Source organism: Felis catus, chromosome A3 (assembly GCF_018350175.1).
Source record: "Felis catus isolate Fca126 chromosome A3, F.catus_Fca126_mat1.0, whole genome shotgun sequence".
NCBI lineage: Eukaryota > Metazoa > Chordata > Mammalia > Carnivora > Felidae > Felis > Felis catus.
Genome location: NC_058370.1, coordinates 1,973,936 through 1,995,198, shown reverse-complemented (window position 1 = coordinate 1,995,198; position 21,263 = coordinate 1,973,936). Strand labels below are relative to the sequence as shown.

The 21,263-nt window shown below is 63.9% G+C and overlaps 1 protein-coding gene across 3 annotated transcripts in view; it reads left to right on the top strand.

The window, feature by feature from the left end:
- The window catches only part of CDH4 (cadherin 4), a 539,030-nt gene that overhangs the window by 501,611 nt on the left and 16,156 nt on the right, over nt 1-21,263 (top strand). For all 3 annotated transcript variants that reach the window (XM_023251048.2, XM_019826279.3, XR_002740881.2), the window contains exons 8-9: nt 7,072-7,209; nt 19,601-19,786. In XM_023251048.2, coding sequence (XP_023106816.1) covers nt 7,072-7,209; nt 19,601-19,786 — 324 coding nt within the window. The remainder of the gene's footprint in view (nt 1-7,071; nt 7,210-19,600; nt 19,787-21,263) is intronic.

Below are 21,263 nucleotides of genomic sequence, written 5' to 3'. Positions count from 1 at the left end.
GCCCCCCCCCCGGCCCCCTGCCACTGGCTTGTGTCTTCCCAGGGTCTCAGACCCCCGAAATCCTCGGTGGTCGTTCCTGAGAGCTCTTCTCCCCTCGGTCCCACAGAGGGAGATGGGGACACAGCCAGGCACCCTGCTCATCCGCTGCTGGGGACTGCGCGGCCACTCCCCGTGCGGCCGAGGGAGGACGCCGTCCCTGAAGTGCTGGAACGTTCTCTCGTTTGCAGAGAGTAACCTGGTGGTGCAGAGGGAGGAGACCGGGGCCGGGTGAGGCTTGTCGCGGCCGCAGCATCGCCGCAGCCCTGGGGGGAGGCGGCCGGCCCCACACACCCCGAGGGTGCGGAGGGCAGTGGAGACGCCCCCCCGCCTGGTCATGCCCCCCAAAACGCTGTCCCCACCTGCAGCCCCTCCTGCCCCCCAGGCCCCAGAGGCCACTGTTCCGATGTCTGTCTCAACTGGCTGGCCCTGGCAGGACGTGTCACGTCAGCGGGGCCCGAGAGCAGGCGGCCTCTGGGTCTGCTCCCTTCGCCCAGTGCCGTGCCGTCAAGGTTCGCCCCTGGGGCAGCACGTGCCCGTGCTCCGTTCCTCCCGGAGCCGCCAAAGTCGTATTGCAGCGTGTGCGTGGACCGCAGCCGGTCATTCATCACGGGTGGATGGGTGTCAGGGTTGTTTGCACCTGTGGCCGCGTGGCCAGTGCAGCTGCGAGCCCTGGACAAGCGTTTGTGTTGGACTCTTTTCCCAGCCCCCCGGGCACGTGCCGAGGCGCGAGATCGCTGCTCGTGGGGTGACGGGGCTTTCAAGGACCCGCAGCCCATGTTCCTTGGCGGTCACTCTCCCCGCACCCCTTGGGACGAGTCCCAGTGAACAGGAGCAGCAGCCCGTGCCGCCTCCCCCGCCTCCTGCGCCCCCTCCCCCCCCATGCCCCCTCTTCCCGCAGTGTCCCTCCCGTGTCCCCTCCTCCCCCGGCATCCCTACCATGTCCCCTCCTCCCCCGGCGTCCCTCCCGTGTCCCCTCCTCCCCCGGCGTCCCTCCCATGTGCCTTCCTCCCACGGTGTCCCTCCCGTGAGCCCTCCTCCCACAGTGTCCGTCCCGTGAGCTCTCCTGGCTGGTTCTCAGGGCCTGATCCGACACCCAGGTGCTAAGCAACGTAAGCCCCAGGCGCAGGGGGGAGGCCAAGCCCCCAGTGTACTCGTAGGTCAGCGTCTGAGGGATGGCAGTTCCAGCAGTGACTGTAGTGATAGGCAGGGAAGCACGAGGGGGCCTGTGGCCCAGGGTGGGAGCATCGCAGCACCAGCGGTGACCAGACAGCAGGAGAACCCCAGCCTCATTCAGGGAGGAGGGATGCTGGGAGGGTCTGTGGCTTGCCTGGTGGACGCCGGGCTCTCAGCCTGAACTCACACCTGCATCCCGGCTGCCAGCCCGTTGCAGAGCACCTGCAGCAGACACAAGCGTGGGGGGTGACACGGGCCATTCTCGGGCCGGGGGGGGGGGGCGGCCCGGGCCCCTCCGGCACGTGGGGGTCCAAGCCCAGGCCTGACGTGGGTCAGGGTGCAGTCCTGGTGGCCGGCACGGGGAGTGGGTAACACGGGGCCCGCAGGAAGCTTTGATGCTTTTCTCGGGCAGGTCAGCCAGCTGCATTCTTGACGGATGTTCTGCAAAATTTAAATGCTGAGCTATGAGGATCTTAAGCAAAAACCCCCGGGACCCCCCACTTTCGACTTTCTTACCTCATCTCAAACTTGAAAATGGCCAGATCCCATTTCAGCAAATTCACTGCACCGGAGGAGGAGGGGTCCCCCTGGGCAGCAGGGGGGCGGTTGGTGGGAGACTCGGGAGGCCCAGGCCCGCCCACTCCCCACCGGCCACCTCCCTGCAGCTCCATCAGGGGCCGATATGGAGATCAGAGGCCCGCTGCACAGCTCAGCCCGTGGAGAAGGACCACTGTGGGTCCAGGGTCATCTCTTTGTCCCAGGAGACCCGGGCGGCAGGTTTTGGGGGCTCCAGACGGCCAGACCCCGGCCACACCATCCACCGGCCATGTGCGCCCCCCTCCCGGGACTCAGTTTGATCCACTGCAAAGTAGGGAGGGTTTCAGCCCTGCTCCCCAGGGCCGCCGGAACGTGGGCGCCTCGCGGCAAATGTGGTCTGTGGCGTCGCCAGCCGGAGGCACTAGAACAGCCCTGAAAAACGTCCCTTGCCGTGTCAGGGCTCCCACACCAGGCCTCACGGAAACGATGACACGAAGCCTTATTTAATGAATACATCAACCCGCTGACCATGCCAAAGCCTTCCCGTAAGTAACGACGGGATGGTTATGTAAGGCTATCGTGTCCAAGGACGCCAGGTGACTGGCCGCCTTCCTCAGCCTCTGAATGCCGTTCCGGAAGGGGATCTGGTGCCGCAGAAAGACGACATTCCTGGGTCTGAGAATGTCCTTTCTAAAGCACAAGCAGCAGCACGGTAGCTGGGTGCCTCCCACCCCCCGCAAGCCGGGAGCCTCACGGCCGTGCAAGCCCTGATCAGGGCCGAGCTGGCCCGGGTCTCAGAGCCCTGCCCACCGGGAGGCCCAGCTCTGCTGGGGCCTTGCCCACATTTCTTCCTTGGGGGGGTGGTCTTCCCCCCCACCCACTCAGGGCCCAGAGAGTCCCCCACCCACCCTCCAAAAGCAAGACCAGCACACCCTCTGGTGGTGGTGGGCTGCACACACGTGCACACACACATGGATGTACACACGGATACCTTCACGCGTGCCCACGCATGCACATATATCTATATGCACGCGTGTGCAGACACAAACGTGCGCACATGGACGTACGCGTGGATACATGCGTGTGTGCACATACGTGTACACGTACCTCTATGCGTGTGTGTGCATACACGCAGATGTACACATGGATACGTGCATCACGCATACTCATATACATATACTTGTGTGTGTGCACATGTGTGCGTGCACAAACATACACGGATGTACACGTGGATACATGCACATGTGCACGTATGTGTACATGTACCTGTATGTGTGCGTGTGCATATACAGATATGCACACACGGATGTACACATGGATACGTGCATCATGCATACTCATATACATATACTTGTGTGTGTGCACATGTGTGCGTGCACAAACATACGCGGATGTACGTGTGGTTACATGCACGTGTGTACTATGTGTACATGTACCTATATGTGTGCGTGCGTGTGCATATACAAATGTGCACACACGGATGTACACATGGATACGTGCACACGTGCACACGCAAATACACTTGCACACAACTGTACACATTCACATACCTATACACGTGCATACATACGTCCGCTTACAGGTACCAGGCACGCACGTTCACGTACACACGTACGTGCACACGCATGTGTGTCCCTGTGTCTCTGAGGCCAGTAGCCCAGGTGGTCCCGTGTCGCTTGTGAGTCAACGACTGAGGACACGGGACGGTGTGGAAAAGAGACTTCACATTCCAATCAGACTTTTTTCCTCTCTTCTCTGGCCAGATCTCTCCCTCGGCCTCCAGCCTGTGCCCTCTCGGGTCCTCTGCTCTGGCCCCTTGTGGTGGTGGCCCTGGGAGGCAAGGTGGGGCAGGAGGTTTGGTCGCTCCGTGTCTGCTCCACCGGGCCCCTTTCCTTCCCACCCCGGGGGCCAGACAGTCGAAGCCCCAGTGGCAGGGGTCGTGGGGGACGCCTCACTGAAGGGGACGCCGCCGTGTGCCCTGAGCAAGGCCAGCACAGGGGCGGGGACGTGCCGGCTGTCTCACAGTCCAGGGCTCCGTGATGCGCCAGGGGAAGAGTGCAGCCAGCAACCCGGGAGCGGGGTGGGTGTGGTCCTGCACACCCGCACCCTGCAGGCATCACGTCACTTGCCCACTCGTGCGCCGGGCGCTGGCTTGCCAGGCCCCACTTCCTCGTTCACTGCTCCCCCCGATGGCGCCCACAGGGCGCTCGCCACGGAGCCCAAGCGCCAGGCCAGCCGTGGGGGGCGATGTGACAGTCAGTGTGCACCAGCCTGGGCACGTGTGGCCACATGGCAGGACTGGCAGAGGGACGCCGACCCAGCCGGGTGGCCGGGCTGCCCCGTGATGAGGGACACCGGCGTGCAGGAAGGCCCAAGGTGTCCCCTGCCCATCACGGGTGGATTCCGCCAAGATTCTGTGCGGCTTGGAAGTCGGTCCTGCGGGGGCGGGGGGAGGAGAAAGTCAGATTAAACCAGAGAACCTTCCAAAGCGAGGCTGCGGGAAACCGGGTTTTGCGCCCACGTCCTGGTGGGGCAGGGAGCACGCGGGGCGGGGTGCAGAGGGACCGAGGCTCAGGCAGGTGGGGATTCAGGATCGGTTTGCCGGCCTTCCCCCGGCACGGGCACCGCCTCCAGCACCAGCGTCCTAGTCCTCGCCAAGGCAGAGCTGTGACCTGACACAGGTGGCCCCTCTGATGGACGGGAAGGAAGGGCGTCTTCCTTCTGCCCCGGGGACGCGGCCTCTGCCGCGGGCAGGGCCACGAGGCCAGGCCTGGCGGGTTTCTGCGTGTGCCTTGTCCGCGCCGGTGAAGGTGAATCCTGACCGAGCTGCTGTCGCGGGCAGTCCGTCGAGGATGGCGCCGGCCACGCTCTCCGTGTACCGTCCGTTCAGGAAGAGACCGCTAGGTGTCTTCTCTGATGTTGCCGTGTGGGCACCGTTGGCTCCGTATGCATTTCGTCCACGACAAAAGCCAGAAGGCAACGACGGGTATCCGGAATCCCCACCGGCACGTCCACCTGCCCCTGGTGCGCTCGGTGGTCCCAGCTCCGAGAAGACGCAGGGCCACGTGCTGGGCTGATTTCACTGGGCCTCCTGCCCCTGCTGTTCACACTGCCTGTCCGAGCTTCCCTCTCCGGTGAGCCCTACACTCCTCGTTCAGGAACCATCTCTGATGCACCTCCAAGGGGGAGCCTCTCCCTCTTTCTAGAGCTCCCTTGTGCCCAGCACAGAGGAGAAGATGTCAGCCACCTCATGGGGTGGTTGTGGTTCTCCTGACATAAATGACAGGTGGTTAGAAGGAGAGAGGGAAGGGGGCAGGATGGATGATGGGGGATAGATGGATGGGTGGGTGGAGGGATGAATGGGTGAGTGGATGGGTGGGTGGATGGAGGGATGGGTGAGTAGATGGGTGGAAGGCTGGATGGATAGGAGGATAGAGGGACAGGGGGATGGAGGGATGGGGTGTGTGGATGGAGGGAGGGAGGGAGGGAGGGATGATGGAGAGATGGGTGGGTGGGTGGGTGGATAGGTAAATGGATGACAGAGAGGAAGAAGGGAAGGAAGTAAAGGTTTACCTTTTGTGAGAAAACTTTCGAACGTGGCACAGCACCAGAGTGAAGCTATTTCTATTATTTTTTTATGTCTCCTTGGTTGCAAGTTCTATCCATTTTCACAAGTGTCAGCTGTTTTAGGCATTTCCTCAATTCACTTAACAAACACTGATCGAGGGTCTGCTGTGTACCAGGCACTAGGCTGGAGTCCAGGCACACAGCCTCTCACAGATGGGGACTGAGGCCTGGCGGGCCGGCCCCCGTGCCGCCGCGCCTCTCGGCCCCTCCCCTCGTGCCTGTCGCCCTGGAAGGCCTGTTGAGGAACCCTGATTGTGCCTCCCCACCCCCCATCCAACGGATCGGTCCCCTAGAAGGAGTGACCCAGGCGTGCACAGAGGAGCGGTTTCCTGCTCCTCCAGGGGCTCCTGTCACCACCTGGAGTGACAGCCAGGGGGAGGAAGTGGGGGGAGGATGGGGGCCAGGAGCCAGCACACCCCCCACCCCCACACGCGTCCTGACCCTGGAGTGGGCTGCACCGGGCCCCCAGGCCACGGTCACATGGGACAGTGGCCTTGACTGTGGGAGGACAGGGCAGGTTCTAGGTGGGAAACAGTGTGTGGACGCTCCCGAGCCCCCACAGCCCCCACCCCAGTCCAGGGCCTAGCCAGATGGACTTCGTGAGCCCAGACACGCTCCTCCCAGCTTGGGGAGGGGCTGCCACGCTGTCACCTCTGGGCAGCACATCCCTCCTCTTCCAGAAGCCTCCCCCGGTTTCCCCCGCCCTGACTCCCGGAGAAGCTTGTGGTGTCCCTGCCCAGCCTGCCCCGGGGGTACCCGGCTCATGCTGTCTGGTGTCAGAGCCCAGGGCTGACGCACGTCTTCTGTCAAGGGCCAGACAGTGACCGTTGTAGGCTTTTCCGGCCACGTGATCTCTGTCACGGCCACTCAGCTGTTGTCGTGCAGAAACAAGCCACAGACCGCGCGCTAATGAGTGGACGTGGCCCTGTGTCCGTACAACTTTATTTACAGATTAAATAAGCAGTGGTAGGGAGATTTGGCCCGAGGGCCATAGTTTGCTGACCCCCTGTATACGCTTGTTGGATCACGTGATTTCTCTCCAGGCCCCTCAGCGACTCCCAGCTGTCCACAAATATCCAGACGCCTTATCAGGCACCAAGGGACCTCAGTGGACAAGCTCACTGTTCCTCAGCATCTCTGTTGTCACCGACGGTCGCTTAGGAACATTTAATGCTCTATGTGTTGGGCACTGCAGTCGGCTTTGGGGACACGGTGGCGAGTAAGACAGCCGTGGCCTCCCAGAGCTCCGTTTGGTGAGCACAGACAATGATGAAACGATGGCACAAAACCGTAAACTCAGAACCCTGTTCTCAGCCGCGGATGTGGAGGCCGGTCTGAGGGCGGCTCAGGGAGCCCTGGCGTGTCCGTGGGATTGCCCCTCTCTCTGCAAAGTGTCCATCCCTGGTTTCCCGAACCCCACGCAACACGGTGCTCTCAGCCCCCCGTTCTCCCTGCTGCGCCGGCACCGATGATCCGCGCCTCCCGAAACCGGGAACGCCGCTCCGGGCCGCGCGGTGGCCCCACAGCAAGCAGAGGAGAGCGTTCTCCCGGCGGCTCAGGAGCCGAGAGCGGCCAGGGCCCCTGCGGGCAGCGTCCCACCCGGCAGGGGCCGGCCACGGGGAGCGTGCGTGTTGATGGAAAGGACGGGCCGAAACCCAAACTGATGCCTGTTCCCTCCCGCCCCTGTCCCTCCAGAAAGTGCAGCAGTACACAGTCATTGTCCAGGCCACAGACATGGAAGGGAACCTCAACTACGGCCTGTCGAACACGGCCACGGCCATCATCTCGGTGACGGACGTGAACGACAACCCGCCGGAGTTCACCACGAGCACGGTGAGTACGCAGCTCACGGCCGTCGGGTGCGGCTCCCCTCCCTGAGTGTGATGGAGGGACGGACGGCGGGGCCGCAACGGCCCTGGGCAGCGGGAGGCCGACGCGGAGGGGGCCTCCCCGGGGTCTGCGGCGGGAGACAGGTGGGAGGGCCTGCCAAGGCTCTGCCTCCGGGGGTGGGTGCGGGAGGATGTGTGCTCCAGTCCGGCACCGCGAGGCCCGATGTTGAGCCGCAGCTGACGCTCTGAGAAGTGCCCGGGACAGACTGGGCTGGACACGCTCGCTGAATCCCGAGTTGACCCGTGGTTTTGGGGCCCGGGCGCTTTGGGAGGCACGCGTGCGGCTGTGTGTGGCCGTGTATGCAACACGACCTCCTGGGGGGGGGGGGGCTCCTGCAGGAGCAGAACGTTGCCGTGAGCAGAACGTCGTGGAGGGTGGGGACACGCCGGGCGTTCCTCCCCCTCAGGCAGAGCTGCCCACACCAGGCTGCTCCCGGCCTGGGTGCCCAAGTGCGCTTGGTGGGCATTCATGCGCCTCCGTTCTGAGTCTAGAGCCCACGAGTCACAGAGACCAGCTGCGCTCACGCCGGCACGTCCCAGGGGCAGGGCCCCGGGGTCACAGATTCAACAGCGCTGCCCGCCAGGAGCCCCTCCCCAGGAAATCCTCACGGCCCACTCAGTGCCCGGCACGTTTGGTGACCCCCTCCTGTGCCACCCAGCCGTCTTCGGGGGGCCGGCCCTGCTCTCTCCCCACTCACTGGTCCACACCCTCCCCGGATGACTGCCCAGGTCCTTGGCGAGCAGCGCTGTGCCCCCCCCCCGCGAGGGCAGGCGCCCGTCCTCAGGTGTGGCGGGTGCAGGGGCCAGGATGGGGGGGAGGGAGGGTCGGGTCAGCAAGGGCCCCCAGAGTGGTGCTGGCTGGCGGCTGCCACCCCAAGGTCTCGGGATGGCCTCTCAGAGCCACCGCCTCTGCTGGGGTCCAGGCTCCCGGAGGGCCGACTGGGTGAGGGGGCCACGGCAATAACAGTGACAGTGATGGCGACAGCACAAGCCACGCTGGGAGCCTTCCCCTGCCAGGCTCTGGTCCCCCCAACCTTGTGAGGGTCAGGGCCCTCGCCCGACACTCCCTCAGTGACAGAGGCTCAGAGACACGAAGTCACTTGCCCAGACCCTCACTGCTAGCCCGTAAGTGGGAGCGGCTGGGATTGGAGCCCAGAAGCTGCACCTGCTGTACAGCGAGGGGGGAGGGGGGAGGGGGAGGGGGAGGGGAAGGCGGTGGGGAAACAGAGAGGAGACCCCTCCTTCTCCCCGAGAAGGCCGGTCAGCGCCAGGAGGACATCTCACAGGCCAGAGTCTGGGAGACGAGAGCCTCCCTGGGGTCCAAGCATCCTCTCCTCCTGCTTCCCCACGCCCCACGCCCCGAGCGCTCCTGTCCCCGAATCACAGAGTCCCCAGACCCCACAGCCCTGTACCTCCACCCCCCTCCCCAACTTCCCACATCCCGGAACCCGGAACCCGGCGGGGTGGCCTTGCCTGTGGGGGCGCAGCGCCATCTAGCGGGCGGACGGTAGCTTGCACGCGGGCGGAGCTGCTGATCCACAGCCCACCTGGCGAGGAGCGGGCTGGCTTCCGCGGCCACCTGCTCTCCTGGGCCAGTGGGCAATGGCGGGAAAGGCCCTGGGCCAATGTCCCGGGGAGTCTGGACATGGGTGAAGCGGCCCCGAGCGACCCTGGAAGGAGAATAATGCCCAGGCTGCAGGCCCCAGCAGGGCCGGGCGCACACCTGACTGGGCAGACCTGGCTGTCTTCCGGACACGCCAGGCCCGCGCTAGCGCCTGTGACCACAGCACCCTCGGGAGCAGGACGCCTCCCAGAGGCGACCTCGTAGTGAGGAGCGGAGCCAGCACCACGCCAGGCATCTGACATCGACCCTGGCGGTTGTGCCGAGTGGGTGGGCACCTTGGACGCTCAGAACCCACCTGCCGCCTCAGGGGTCTCGGGTGGTCCCGGGCGGGTACCCAGGCAAGAGGACACTGTTCCCGGGGATACGCTCGTGTCCTGGTGCCAACCGCGAACCCTTGTTGTCTGCTGGGGCGGTGGCACCAGCCCTCGTGACCGCCAGGACCCCCAGGAAACAGCCTCGGGACCTCCACTGTCGCCATGGGAACAAGGCAGAAGGAAACCAAGCCAGCTGTCCCTGTTGGTAGCGAAGGATGTGCTTCCGGGCACGGGCCACCGTAGCGCCCCGGGGAGTCAAGGACTCAGCCCAGCCCTCCTGGTCACCTCCAGCCACCACGGGGTTTGGCAGAAGCTCCCAGAGACCGGACAGGATGCTCAGAGCCCCCACCTGCCTCGAGACCCTGGTCCGCACTTGCACCCAGGTGCCCTGGAGAAGGGTGGCCACCCGGGGAGGGCAGGCGATGGCACAGACCGGTGGCTGCAGCGACAGGCGGAAAGGCAGAGGGCTCCGGCATGGGGCAGACCAGAGCCCGCGCCCACCCTCCTGCCCCCAAACAGCCTGATTCTTTTACGCCCAAGATGGTCGGCCGCTGCCTAATACACCAGGAGCCAAAGTAGACGCAGCCCATCGGCTCCAGACAAGCGCTCCCAGAGAGACCTCTTGGTCTCCGGCTTCGAGTCGGATGGAGATCTTGCCGATGCTGTTGAGGTGTGACGGGAATGCGGCATAACGCACGGACCTTCCGGGAAACGTTCCCACCGGCCAGGAGCACAGGCCCGTGCCCGTCCCCAGAGGCAGCCCCCACCCCTGCGCCCATCGCCAAGGCGACCTTTGCCTGTCCTACGACATCACGTGGATGGAGTCACACGGTTGCGCAGTTCTGCGGAGCCAGGCTTCTCTCATCCAACAGAACGCCCGTGGAGCCCACGTCTGTGGTTGCGCCCGCGCGGTCGGACAATCTCCCGCGTTCCTGGGGGTCCCCCGTGGCCAGCTCAGATCTTTGGACCATCTGTGAGCACCCCGTCCGTGGGTGCCCTCCTTCGTTTAATCATTTTCTCTGTTTTAAAGATTGTTCTGAATGACAGTAGTTCACGATAGCTAAACTTTCTGTTTCATGGAGGAAAACTGTATCGATTACAAGGGAAAGGGAATGTGTGGAAGTAAACAGAGTAAACATAAAGGGGAGAGAGTACGGAGAAGGAGAGAGAAGGGTTCATGCATCACATCGGGTGCTCACCACATCCAGCCTCCCGGCTGGGGAGGCCCCACAGTGAACGGCCCGGGTGGGGTCCCGATTGAGGGTCCTGGGCGGAGCGTCCTCCCCTCGGGGGAGGCTTCCAGCTAGCTCTTCCCGCCAGGGCGACGGATACACCGCCCGTGTGTGGTCCCTGGTTGGTCACGAAGTTTGTCTCGGTGCCGTCCCCAGCCAGCTGGGTCTTCTCTGCTTCTCTTACGGCATCACTATCCCAGGAACCTGGGCGGCTGCGCATCCTTCTTCCCTCCCTGATGCAGTCCAGGCGGCCAGCCCGGTCCGGCTCCAGGAGGAGCCTCTTGGCGTCAGGAACAGAGGGGCCCGTTCTGATCCCAAGTCCAGATACGGAGCGTGAGCCAAGCGAGCCGCCGTGACTGCGTGTGCGGCTCTACGCACAAGGCCCACAAACGAGTTCTAGGCAGAGTGGAGACCAGGCTGAGCTTCCAATCAGGTAGTTCGCGCACACGGTAGCGTAACCGAAAAGCTACCAAGGGAGCCACCGTGACGAAGGCGTCCCCTTCCGCCCCACGCCGCCTCCACCTTGCGCCCCGCTCCATGCCTGTTGTCCTCCGACTTGTGTTCTTTCACTCACGATGTGTCTCGGAGACCCTCCCGTGTCCGTAGATTCTGAGTGGCCTTGGGATGTTTTCAGTGCTCGTTTGGGAATAACGTCAGGCTCACACAGAGTCGTCGGAGCGGGAAGGAGACACGGAACAGCCACGTGCACTGGCCACCATCGCGTGTCCTCCGTGTCCCCGTGCCACTGCTGTGTCTGCAGATGGCCGCCCGGACTGGGGATGGAGCCGTAGCATCATGGCTGTCACGCCTAGAAGCTTCTGTGTGTTTCCTAAGAGGATTCCCCCCGACCCCCGACGTGGCCTTGGTGGTCATGCCTAGAAGCTTCTGTGTTTCCTAAGAGGACTTTCCCCCCGACGTGGCCTTGGTGGTCACGCCTAGAAGCTTCCGTGTTTCCTAAGAGGATTCCCCCCCCACCCGACGTGGCCATTGTGGTCACGCCTAGAAACTTCTGTGTTTCCTGAGAGGTTTTCCCTGACGTGGCCACGGTGGTCATCACATACATGGCCACTGCCCCTTTTTCCACCAGAGACGACTGAGGCCCAGAGGGCTAGTTCCGGGCTGCCCGAGGTCACACAGCGAGACAGTCAAACCCAGAGCGCCTGCTGCCTCGGGCCCCGCCTCTGCCACGTGGCTGTCCTGTCCCCTCCTGAGGCGGAGCACGTTCAGCAGCCACAGTGAGGGCCCCCGGCTGCCCCACACCCGCTCCTGCGGGCAGGCCTGCGGGGGGACCACCTCTGCCCCCCGCCGGCCCAGCCCCAGCCCAGCTCTGCCAGCCCGAACCCCGTCTTCACACGCAGCTTCACACACAGCCGCACTGAAACCCCCGCGGGCTCCCCCAAGTGCCAGTCCTGGGAGGGCCAGGGAGGGAGCGAGGGGAGGGAGCGCTGTGTGGGGCGCCAGGAGGGGGGACGCACCAGGAGGAGGGCACCCCTTGATCCCCACACACCTCTGAGAAGCGGGCGCCACGGAAGCGCACGGAGACCCTGGAGAGAAGGTGCATCTGACCCCAGACGTGACCCCCGTCCAGGCAAAGGGCAGGTGGGCACAGCCTGGCTCCCTGGGACGTCCCGCCTGCCCCTCCTGTGCCCCGGCCGGCCTCGGGCAGGCCCCAGCCCTGGAGTGGGCGCAGGGTCCGAGAGTCAAGGCGGAGTGCTTCAGCGGTACCTCGGATCCTGACGTCCGCCAGGACAGCGCTCAGGGGGCGGCCTCGCTACGGTCAGACCCGAAGGCCGCTGCGGCGGGGGGTGGGGGGGAGACCAGTTTCCGGGCAGGAGTGCGCGCCCCCCCCCCACCCATGTGCTAACGTCCTGGTAACTGGGTCACGTGGCAATCGTGGGTTAGATTCGGGGGTCAGGGTGGCCCATGGTGTGTCCCTGGAGACGGGTGACAGGCGGGGCCCAGGACACTGCTTGGCACAGGGGTGGTGGGCGGGGCCGAGGGCCGGCCGCATCCCCGCACAGCCAGGCTATTTTTATCGAGCTTAATCAAGAACAATCAGCAGAAGCTGAGGAGATGGGGGGGGATTTGCATGATCCAGTTCCTACCCTTAAATGTTAATTAAAAGTCATTTTCCCTGTGCGTGTGCTGCCGCCTGGTGCCCCCGCCGCAGGGCTGGCGCGTTGTACGGCCATTGGACACTCAGCACCCCTCGAGGGTGAGCGTGGGGGTCAGCTGGGCGGGGGGCAGCTGGGGGCCCCCAGGACGCACTCAGCCCCGAGGACCTCCTGCTGGCTTCGTCCTCGGGTCCCGGAGTGGAGCCTGGATAGCCGGGGTCCCAGGCCCCTGCCACCAGCTCAGCCACCCTCCCCCTGACTCGCCTGGAGTCAGGAGGCCCCTCACGAGCCCCCCGCCTGGTCCCTCCTAGCCCTGTAACCTGGGCTGATAGCCGGACCTCTCTCAATGTCCCCACTTTACACAAAAGTGTCATCGGTCCCAAGGGGATGTCAGGAGCGTCCACTGGTGTCCGTGAAGGTTTACGCCTGGAACCGTGCTGCACTCTGAACGTGCCACGGGCGGCGGCCAGCCCGTGACAGCAGCACGAGCAGGCCCCCGCCTTCACACACTGGAGTCCTGCCCCAGCTCTCACTCTGCGGGCGAGGGACTCACAGCGAAGTCACTACAACTCTCCCTGTCAGCCCAGTTTCTCATCTGTTGGCGGGGGAGGGGGGTGGATAGAAGCCATTAAGATGCATTATTATGGCAGTTTAAAACCTGGCAGCTGATAAGACTCGCTTCCTCTTGTTTCTTTATTTGAGAGAGAGAGCAGGAGAGGGGCAGAGAGAGTGGGAGAGACAGAATCCTGAGCAGACTCCACACTCTTGGCACAGAGCCTGACTCGGGGCTCGATCCCGTGACCCTGGGATATCATGACCTGAGCAGAAGTCAGGAGTCGGATGCTCAACCGACTGAGCCCCCCCGGCGCCCCCGCTGTACGTGGTGACCGCATGGCCTGCTTCCCGTCCCCAGAGAAGCATGGATGAGATCACATGTGAAAACAATTAATGTGGTTAAATTAAGTAATTTAGTTAAATTCAAGTCAGTGTTAAAAACAAAAGGGCATGTGATCATGGCGGTCCCCCCCACCCCCACCCCCGCCGCCCCATTCTCTGGAGATGGGACAGGAGGACAGCGAGTGTGGAGGCCAGCACTTGGCCCCCAGCGAACTCCGCCCTCCCCGGGGCTGGCCGGGCCCGCACCGCCTGAAAGTGGGCCCGCTCTGGCCCCCCAGGTCCTGTGAATCCCAGGTCTCCTCAGCTTTTCGACTTACGTCCACAAACCCAGGAGAAGGGAGAGATTTGAACTCAGCATGAGTTCCTGAGAATCAGAATTTGGCATCTCAAAACGGGCATGGACTCAACACCCTTAACTGCGCACGGACACTCGGTGCAAACTTCTGCCATAAATAGTTACTCGGATCTCCTCCGAGCATTGAGGGACGGCAGGTGGGAGCGCCCGTCCCCACCCGCCATCACATCCCACCACAAGCCCTTCCTGCCATGCCGGTGTCCGACCCCCTGGGTCCCCACCCAGCCGGACTGCAGGCAGACATGGGGGTCAGAGGCTGGAGCCAGAGTCCCGGCTGCTAACCGGTCTCCCACACAGACCAGTCGCTAACCTCAGGCAGGTCCGGGAGGCCCCGTGCCTGTTTCCTCCCCTGTGAGGTGGGGCGCACCCCCGTGCGCTATCTGCCTCCTCTGGGGACAGCTCCTCGGGGTGGGGACAGAAGCTCAGGGGGCATCCTGGCCCCCAGACCTCAGTCCCTCCCCTGTGATGTGCAGGGTGAATAAAGACAGCCTTCAGGTTGCTTCTGGATCAGGGCCACTGGTCCTCCAATCTGATTCTGATCTGAACTCAGAACCCAGCAGAAACCATCATGATTTTACTGGATACAAAAGTAAATTCTAAACAATAAAACCATTGGAATCTCCAGAGGCGCATCCGTAGTTACATATGCCAGCAGAAGCCAAGGACAAATGGAGAGGCAGTGCTGGTGTGTGCCCGGGGGCGGGGGGGGGGGGGGGTCCACGGAGACCCCTCCCCAGGTGCCCACCCAGCACCCACAGCCCCATCCTGGCCAGACGGGGACTCCCGGGGCCGGCTCTCCAGGCTCTGCTAATGACTGTGGCACGTCCCTGAGTTCCAGGTCAGGGAGGGCACCCCTCCTTTCCGGTTAGATGCCCCACCAGTGCAGGGGGTGCGGACTGGAGAGGAGGGGGTGTCCTGCATCCCAAGAGGCGGCTGGGGGAGGGTCAAGTCCTCCGGCCCACGCACGAGTCTTTTAGGACTTTTAGGACCAGCCATGGTTCCCAGTGATCGGAACAGAAACAAAAACACAGCCTCACGGGTTATGCTGTGGGGTGTGGACAGGCTGGCATTCTCCTTCCTCTCTGAATCCTGCTGGGCTTCACTGTCCCCACCCAAATCCTCCTCTATGCTAATGTGACCTTCCCCTGGGAGCCCTGTAGATTTCTGCCTCCGAGCTGTGTTTGCGCTAGATGAAATCCTCCCCGCCCCCGGGGATGGGGCTACATTTGAATTCTGGATTACCATCTAGGCGAGACACTGTGTTCCAGTGATCTTAAAATTCCTTCTTTCCCAAATATCTGCCTTCGCATCCCATGAGGCATGGGAGAGGCTTTCCCTGTGCCCGAAAACCTGAAAAAATTAAATTAAAAACTCATTATGGCTAGGGGAAGGTTAATAAGAAAATCCTAAGCCAGATTTATCAGCTTAAGGCCCTTCTTTGTGAACCTTTATTAAACTCGCATGAATTAAAATAGACTCTTGGAATAAACTTCACCCAGAGTCTGGGAGGAATCGGGCTCTGGGACACACAGGTCTTGCCTGTGCCGTGAAGCTCTGGGACGGACCCCACACCCCGGAGACAGAGACAGAGCAGAGCAGACAGAGGTGCCCATCGGGCCAGCTGTGGTGACCCGCGGGGGCACACCCAAAGCCCGGCTCTTAGGTGACACTGCCCGGACCCACCGAGGAAAGCTGCCCAGAGGCTGTGAGCGGTCACAAGACCCGAGGGCCCGCCGTGTCGGCACGGAGGCTCCAGCCGGAGCAGCCCCTCCTGTTGCCCACGCTGAACTGGGTGCCATCCCCGTAGGGGCCAGCGCACGGGGCCTCTCCGTCTCGCTTCGGAATCAGCCAGGCAGGCGCGTGTGACCGGCAGGTCCTAGGCCACCTGACCAGCTAGTGGCCGTAGAGGAAGCAGCGAAAGCAAGTTTGTAGAAAATAAAGAAAGGAATTCGGAAGGCGCCAGCCAGCCAGGCAGCCTAACAGTCTTAACCAAAAAGAAACTTAACCAAAAAGTTACTGACTCTGGCGACTTAACCAAAGAGAAAACTCCTCGGGTCTCAGAGGCCAAAAACCAAGCACTGACTCCAGGCACGGCTGGACCCAGGCCCCACGAGCCGCCGGGAGCCTCCCTCGGGACACGCCTCCTCTGGGCTTGGCATCCTCAGGCTGCCGATGGCGGCCCCACCGCACCCGACGCTTTCAGGCAGGTGTGGGCGCAACACCCAGGCCAGAGTCGGCACCAGAACTCGGTGAGCCCCGGTCGGCTGGTGGAGGCCACGTGCCCATTTCTGAATCACCGAGGTGGGGAGCATCGCGGCCTCGAGAGGGGTCCGCGATCTTTTCTGTAAAGGGAGTAAAGCCATCACTTCCAAGTCTGGGAGCTCCAGGTCACAATCAGTGAACTCCGCCACAGGCAACATGTAAATGAAGGGACGTGGCTGTGTGCCGATCAAACTTTATTAACATGACGGGCTACGGCCTGAACTTGGCCCTGTCGTTTGCCAGGCCTCCATTCCCACCAGGCCCCTCACGAGAGTCCGGGCGCCGAGGCCCCAGGACCACAGATGCTCTGGGTCATCCCTACCTCTGAATTCCTAGACGATCCGGGGAGGGCACACGTTGCTCGCCGGCTCCCCCCCTGCCGCCTGGGAGGTGGGCGGCGGGCGTCCCTGGCCCCGGTCTTCAGTTGAGGAAACCTGCTCAGAGGGGCCGAGGGACCCCCTTAAGCTTCCACGGCTGCTTGAGGCCAAGCCAGGCCTGCGCCCACCTGGACGGGCTCCCTCGGGCAGATGGCTTCGCCCGGTGTGGTAGGTGCTCTTTGCCGCTCCCGGGGAGCTGGGCCCTCCCTCTGCGGCCAGGGAGCTGTGCTCAGGGCCCGGAGCCGGGCCGGGCAGTGTGCCAGGCCCTTCGTGCCTGTTCTCCATCCCCGAGCCTCGCGGGAGGCAGCATGCCCGTTTTGTGGATGACAAACTCGGTTCTCATTCAGCCCAGGTCGGCAGCCCCCCGGTGGTCACAGCCTCCAAGAGCGCCTCCTGCACTGGGGACTCGGCGACATCCGGCAGAGGGCGTGGCCCTGGGTGCAGCAGGGAGGCCCGGGCAAGCGTCCACCAGCGGGAGGTGTATTTCCGGAGGCTCAGGCGACACCAGGCGGTGGGACCTAGGCCTGCTGGCTCAGTGCGGTTAGCAGACTGGCCCCAGCAGGGGGCCTTGAGTCTCCCTCCCCCCACCGTCCCCCCACGAATGCAGGGGGGGGCCACTGTGCCAGCTCCAGGCCTTCCGCTGCTTCCTCTGCCTGGCTTCCACCTCCCTGAGGACCACTGGGGGGCGTCACCCCACACCTGTACTCCTCCCGAGAGCTCCAGGGACCAGGGCACCCCGCATGCATACACACACACACACACACACACACACACACACAGCCCGAAGCAGCCCTGTGCCCCCCCAGGATGACCTGCCTCCTGGCCCCCAGCCCCCCAACCCTCCCTTGCACTCTCCAGGCCTCGTGGCCAAGCCTCGGCGAAGTGCCCTCTGAATGCCCTGCCCCCATGGTCCTCTACCTGAGGCCTTTCCGCCCCAGGACCCCGCCCCACCCACAGCGATGGCAGGGCCGCTCCCTCCCCGACAACAAGTGCCTGGGACCCCAGTCAGGCAGGGCTCCGCCTCCCCCCTCCACGTTGGGTCTCTGGCCACTGGGCTGAATAGCCCTGCTGTCCCTTGCCAGGACCTTGATGCTGTGCACTGTGGCACCCCACAGTCCCACGAGGGTAGGGGACGGCCCCCTTGCTCCCGGCTGAGTCCCCAGGGCCCTGGGGATGGAGGGAAGAACGCCCACCAGTGCGCCTCCCGGAGGCCGGCCTCCGGGGCCGCAGCTCCCGCTGGTGGAGGCAGGCTCAGGAGGACAGCAGCGACCGGGACCTGCTGGAGGAACGGGAGCGGCCGCAGGCCATTAGCTCGGAATGGTCATGGGTGCCAGCACCCCCGAATCCCACGATAGGATCTCGTGCTGCTGCATGGGACGGCGTCTGAGGGCCTGGTGGGAGAGATCCTTCTTGGATAAATTCACAATTGTTCTTGCTGACAAGGTGATGCTATCAGGGTTTGAAGACTTGCGAGGACCAGGTGACGAGGGCCCTTTGTGCACGCCTGAGCGGCTGGGCTGTGGTGTTCCCGGCAGGACGTCGATGCCCAAAGTCCAGGAGGCTGACACAGGAGCGTCTCCTGAGTCTGTGAAGTGCAGGTGAAGGTCTGTGCTCTTGCCTTGGGTTGAACAAGCCCTTTGCAGCCCCGGAGGCAGCCGACCTTGCCGGGGCTCCAGTTCCTCCTTCGCTGGGCCCGAGGCCCCAGGTCCCCGGAGCCGCACACCAAGCACACACTGGCCAAGCTGCAGGGTTCTGACCTCCAGGAAGCCAGAAAGAGCAGAGCCACCAGCCCCGACGTCACTGACCCACAGAACCACCGATGGCCACCCTCGGCCTTCAGGCTCCCGGTTCTGGGAAGTCAACCCCTGTGTTCAAGGCACTGTGGCCCAATTTTCTGTTCTTTGCACCCAGAACCCCCTCGCCAACGACCAGCTGAGGCCCGAATCTTCGAGTGCCCCGGGGCAGAAACCGGTGCGGCAATCCAGGCCCAGAGCCGGGCTAGAGGGGCCCAGTCTCTCCCAGGATGACCCAAGCTCCCGAGGAAGAGAACGGGAGGCCGGATGCCACACCCACCAGCTGGCGTCCGTCGCCCGGGGGGAGGGGGTCCCCTCAGAGCCAGCCAGCCAGACCCGCACGGGGGCGCCGTGTGTAGGGACCTGGCCCTTGGGCTGCCGTCAGCCCCGGACGCAGAGTGTCAAAGAACCCGGATGGTAGCTGCAGAGTCCGAGCCTTGAACGTACTCAAGTGGTGGAGGACGTGTGACCGGCTGCCTGACACCCCCCGCCGGGCGTTTCGAAACGCACTCGGGGTGGTGAGTTCGTTCTGGAGCACAGGCCAAGGCCCGCCGCTCCCTGGGTGCACAGGAAGACCGTCCTCCGCGTAAAGCGACGCCATGCCTGTCCTGGGGGGCGAAAGGGCGTTTTGGGGCCGCGGCCCCCGGGTGGGCACAGGGCAGCGTGGCCGGGAGGCCTCGTGCACTGCGGGTGGTGGTGACGGGGAGTCCTGTGAGGCTCGGACACCACTTCTGCTGAAACTAGGCAGGCACGGAGGGGGCCCGGGAGGACGAGGGCTGGGAGCCAGGCTGCCTGGGGCCACTCCCAAGACTGTCTCTGGATTCCTTCCTGCCCGGCTGGTGACCCGGCCCACGGTGACAGGGTCCTGGTCCTCAGGACTGGCACTCTGCACCCCACTTTGTGGTGCCCCAGGGTCTCTTAGCCTCTCTTGCTTCATCTGTAAAATGGGGGTGAGAACAGGGTTACCCTGAGGAGACGGCATGGGCAGCGCCCGGCACGGTGCCGGGACCGGGGGCGGGGGGCGGGGAGCCCGGGCAGGATTCTCCCGGGAAGCCCTGCACACTGCGAGCACGTGCTGTGGTGTCTCCTGTGCCCAGCTGTCACATGGGCCTCCGGGCACACGGGGAAGGTCTGAAGGGGGTTCAGGAGGGAGGCCGGTGCACACGTGTGTGCAGGTGCCCGTGAGCCTTGGTCTGAAGGTGGTGGGTAGGGCTCTGAGCCCCGGGCCAGCCAGGGGTGGGGGTGGGGGGGCCCGGAGGGCCACCGTGCGCGCCAAATGGGCCCACTTGCGGGCGACAGGGGGTGCATCCCCGGGGCTGGTCGAGAGGCCCCACAGGGTGAGAACACTGTCTCCTTGTGTTCTGCAGTACGCAGGGGAGGTACCCGAAAACCAGGTGGAGGTGGTGGTTGCAAACCTGACCGTGATGGACCGAGACCAGCCCCACTCGCCAAACTGGAACGCCTTCTACCGCATCATCAGCGGGGACCCCTCGGGGCACTTCAGCATCCGCACGGACCCCGTCACCAACGAGGGCATGGTCACCGTGGTCAAGGTGGGTGCCCTCCTCGCTTCCTGCCAGCCGTGGTGAGCTCCGCCCCGGGGCCGCGACCCTGGGACCCACCTGCTGGACCGGAGGCAGGCTCCCGAGGACCTGGTCGTGTGACCTCCAGGGACTGGGCGGCCTGACCTGCCACCCCCCCCCACCCCCCAGAGACCACTCTCCTGTCCCCTCCCTGAAGGCCACATCCCTGCCTCAGTCCAGGAATGGGTGAACCCCATCCCTGGATCCCGGAGATAAATCCAGCTCAGCCACGAAGGAGTGTTTCCTCGTCCGGCATGGCGGGACTTGTCTGAACATTTGTCATGTACCTTTCTGAACAGCTGAGGCCTGTGCCTTCCCTTCCCCGTGCTGTGTTGATCCAGGATTTGGTGTCGCGATTTATAGACAAATGTCAAGAACGGTGTTGGGCATGGGGGTGTGACGACCGGGGGGCAGGGTGAGGGGCTTGGGGGGACTCCTGCGTCCCCAGCGCGGTGCGGGAGACAGGACTGCGCGCTCGTCAGAAGTCACAAGTGAGTCCTACCACATGTGCACCTAAGACTGAGTTTCACGGCCCTTAACGCCGGGCGCACAGGCGGCCGCACCGTCCCCACGGAGCCCGGACCGCGTGTGCAGATGGCATCCGTCACCCGCACCACGCTTCCCCGTTTTTCCTTCTTTGCGTTGCTACCCACCCGGGGCTTTCCTCCAGACTCCCGGTTCAAAGTCTTTTTAAGGCAAGATGGGTGTCGGAAAGCACATTCGGGTTAATTTTGCGTTCTTCGGTAAAGACGGCATCCTTTCGGACGTTGTCTTGCAGAGAAGGGTGGCCAGGAGGGGGCGCGGGCGGTGGGGGGCAGTCAGGGGAGGCGGCTGGCTCTTGGCTCCCTTACCGCGGGCACGGGCCAGTCGCCCTCGCTGTGCCCCGGACGCGCAGGGCTGTCGCTGACCCCGCGGTAGATCCTGGACAGAGAAGGGCAGGGCGGCGCCTGGAACAGGGCAGTGAGAGCTCAGCTGACAGGAACAGCTGCTGTCATGACACGGACTGGCTGCCTCCCCACCCGTCCCCCAGTGTTCAAGGAAGGTCACCTCAATCCCACCGGGGTCCCCAGGTCCCTTGGAGGCATCGGGCCCTGTGTTGGGTACACATCACTGCCCGGCCTGCGGAGTTGACAGTCTGCAGGGGGGCGTGAGAAGGAGCCACGGAGACGTTCTCGCCGCAGGCGTGCCTGCCTTCTGTCACACCACTCGCCTGCTGTCTCCAGCCCCTGTGCCCCCCAGAGTCCTGGGACCTCCTCTGCCTTCGGGGCTGACCAGGTGCCGGGTAGGGGAGGAGAGCATCCCTGGGCCACTGCAGAGATGTGTGTGGCCAGCCTGGCCCTCAGCCCCCTGGCCCAGGCTGGCTGCGTTGTCCCTCGGCCCTGAAGTCTGAGGAAGTACACAGTCCCCTCGGGCAGGTCTTGCCCTGCCCCCCACGCCCCCGGCCCCC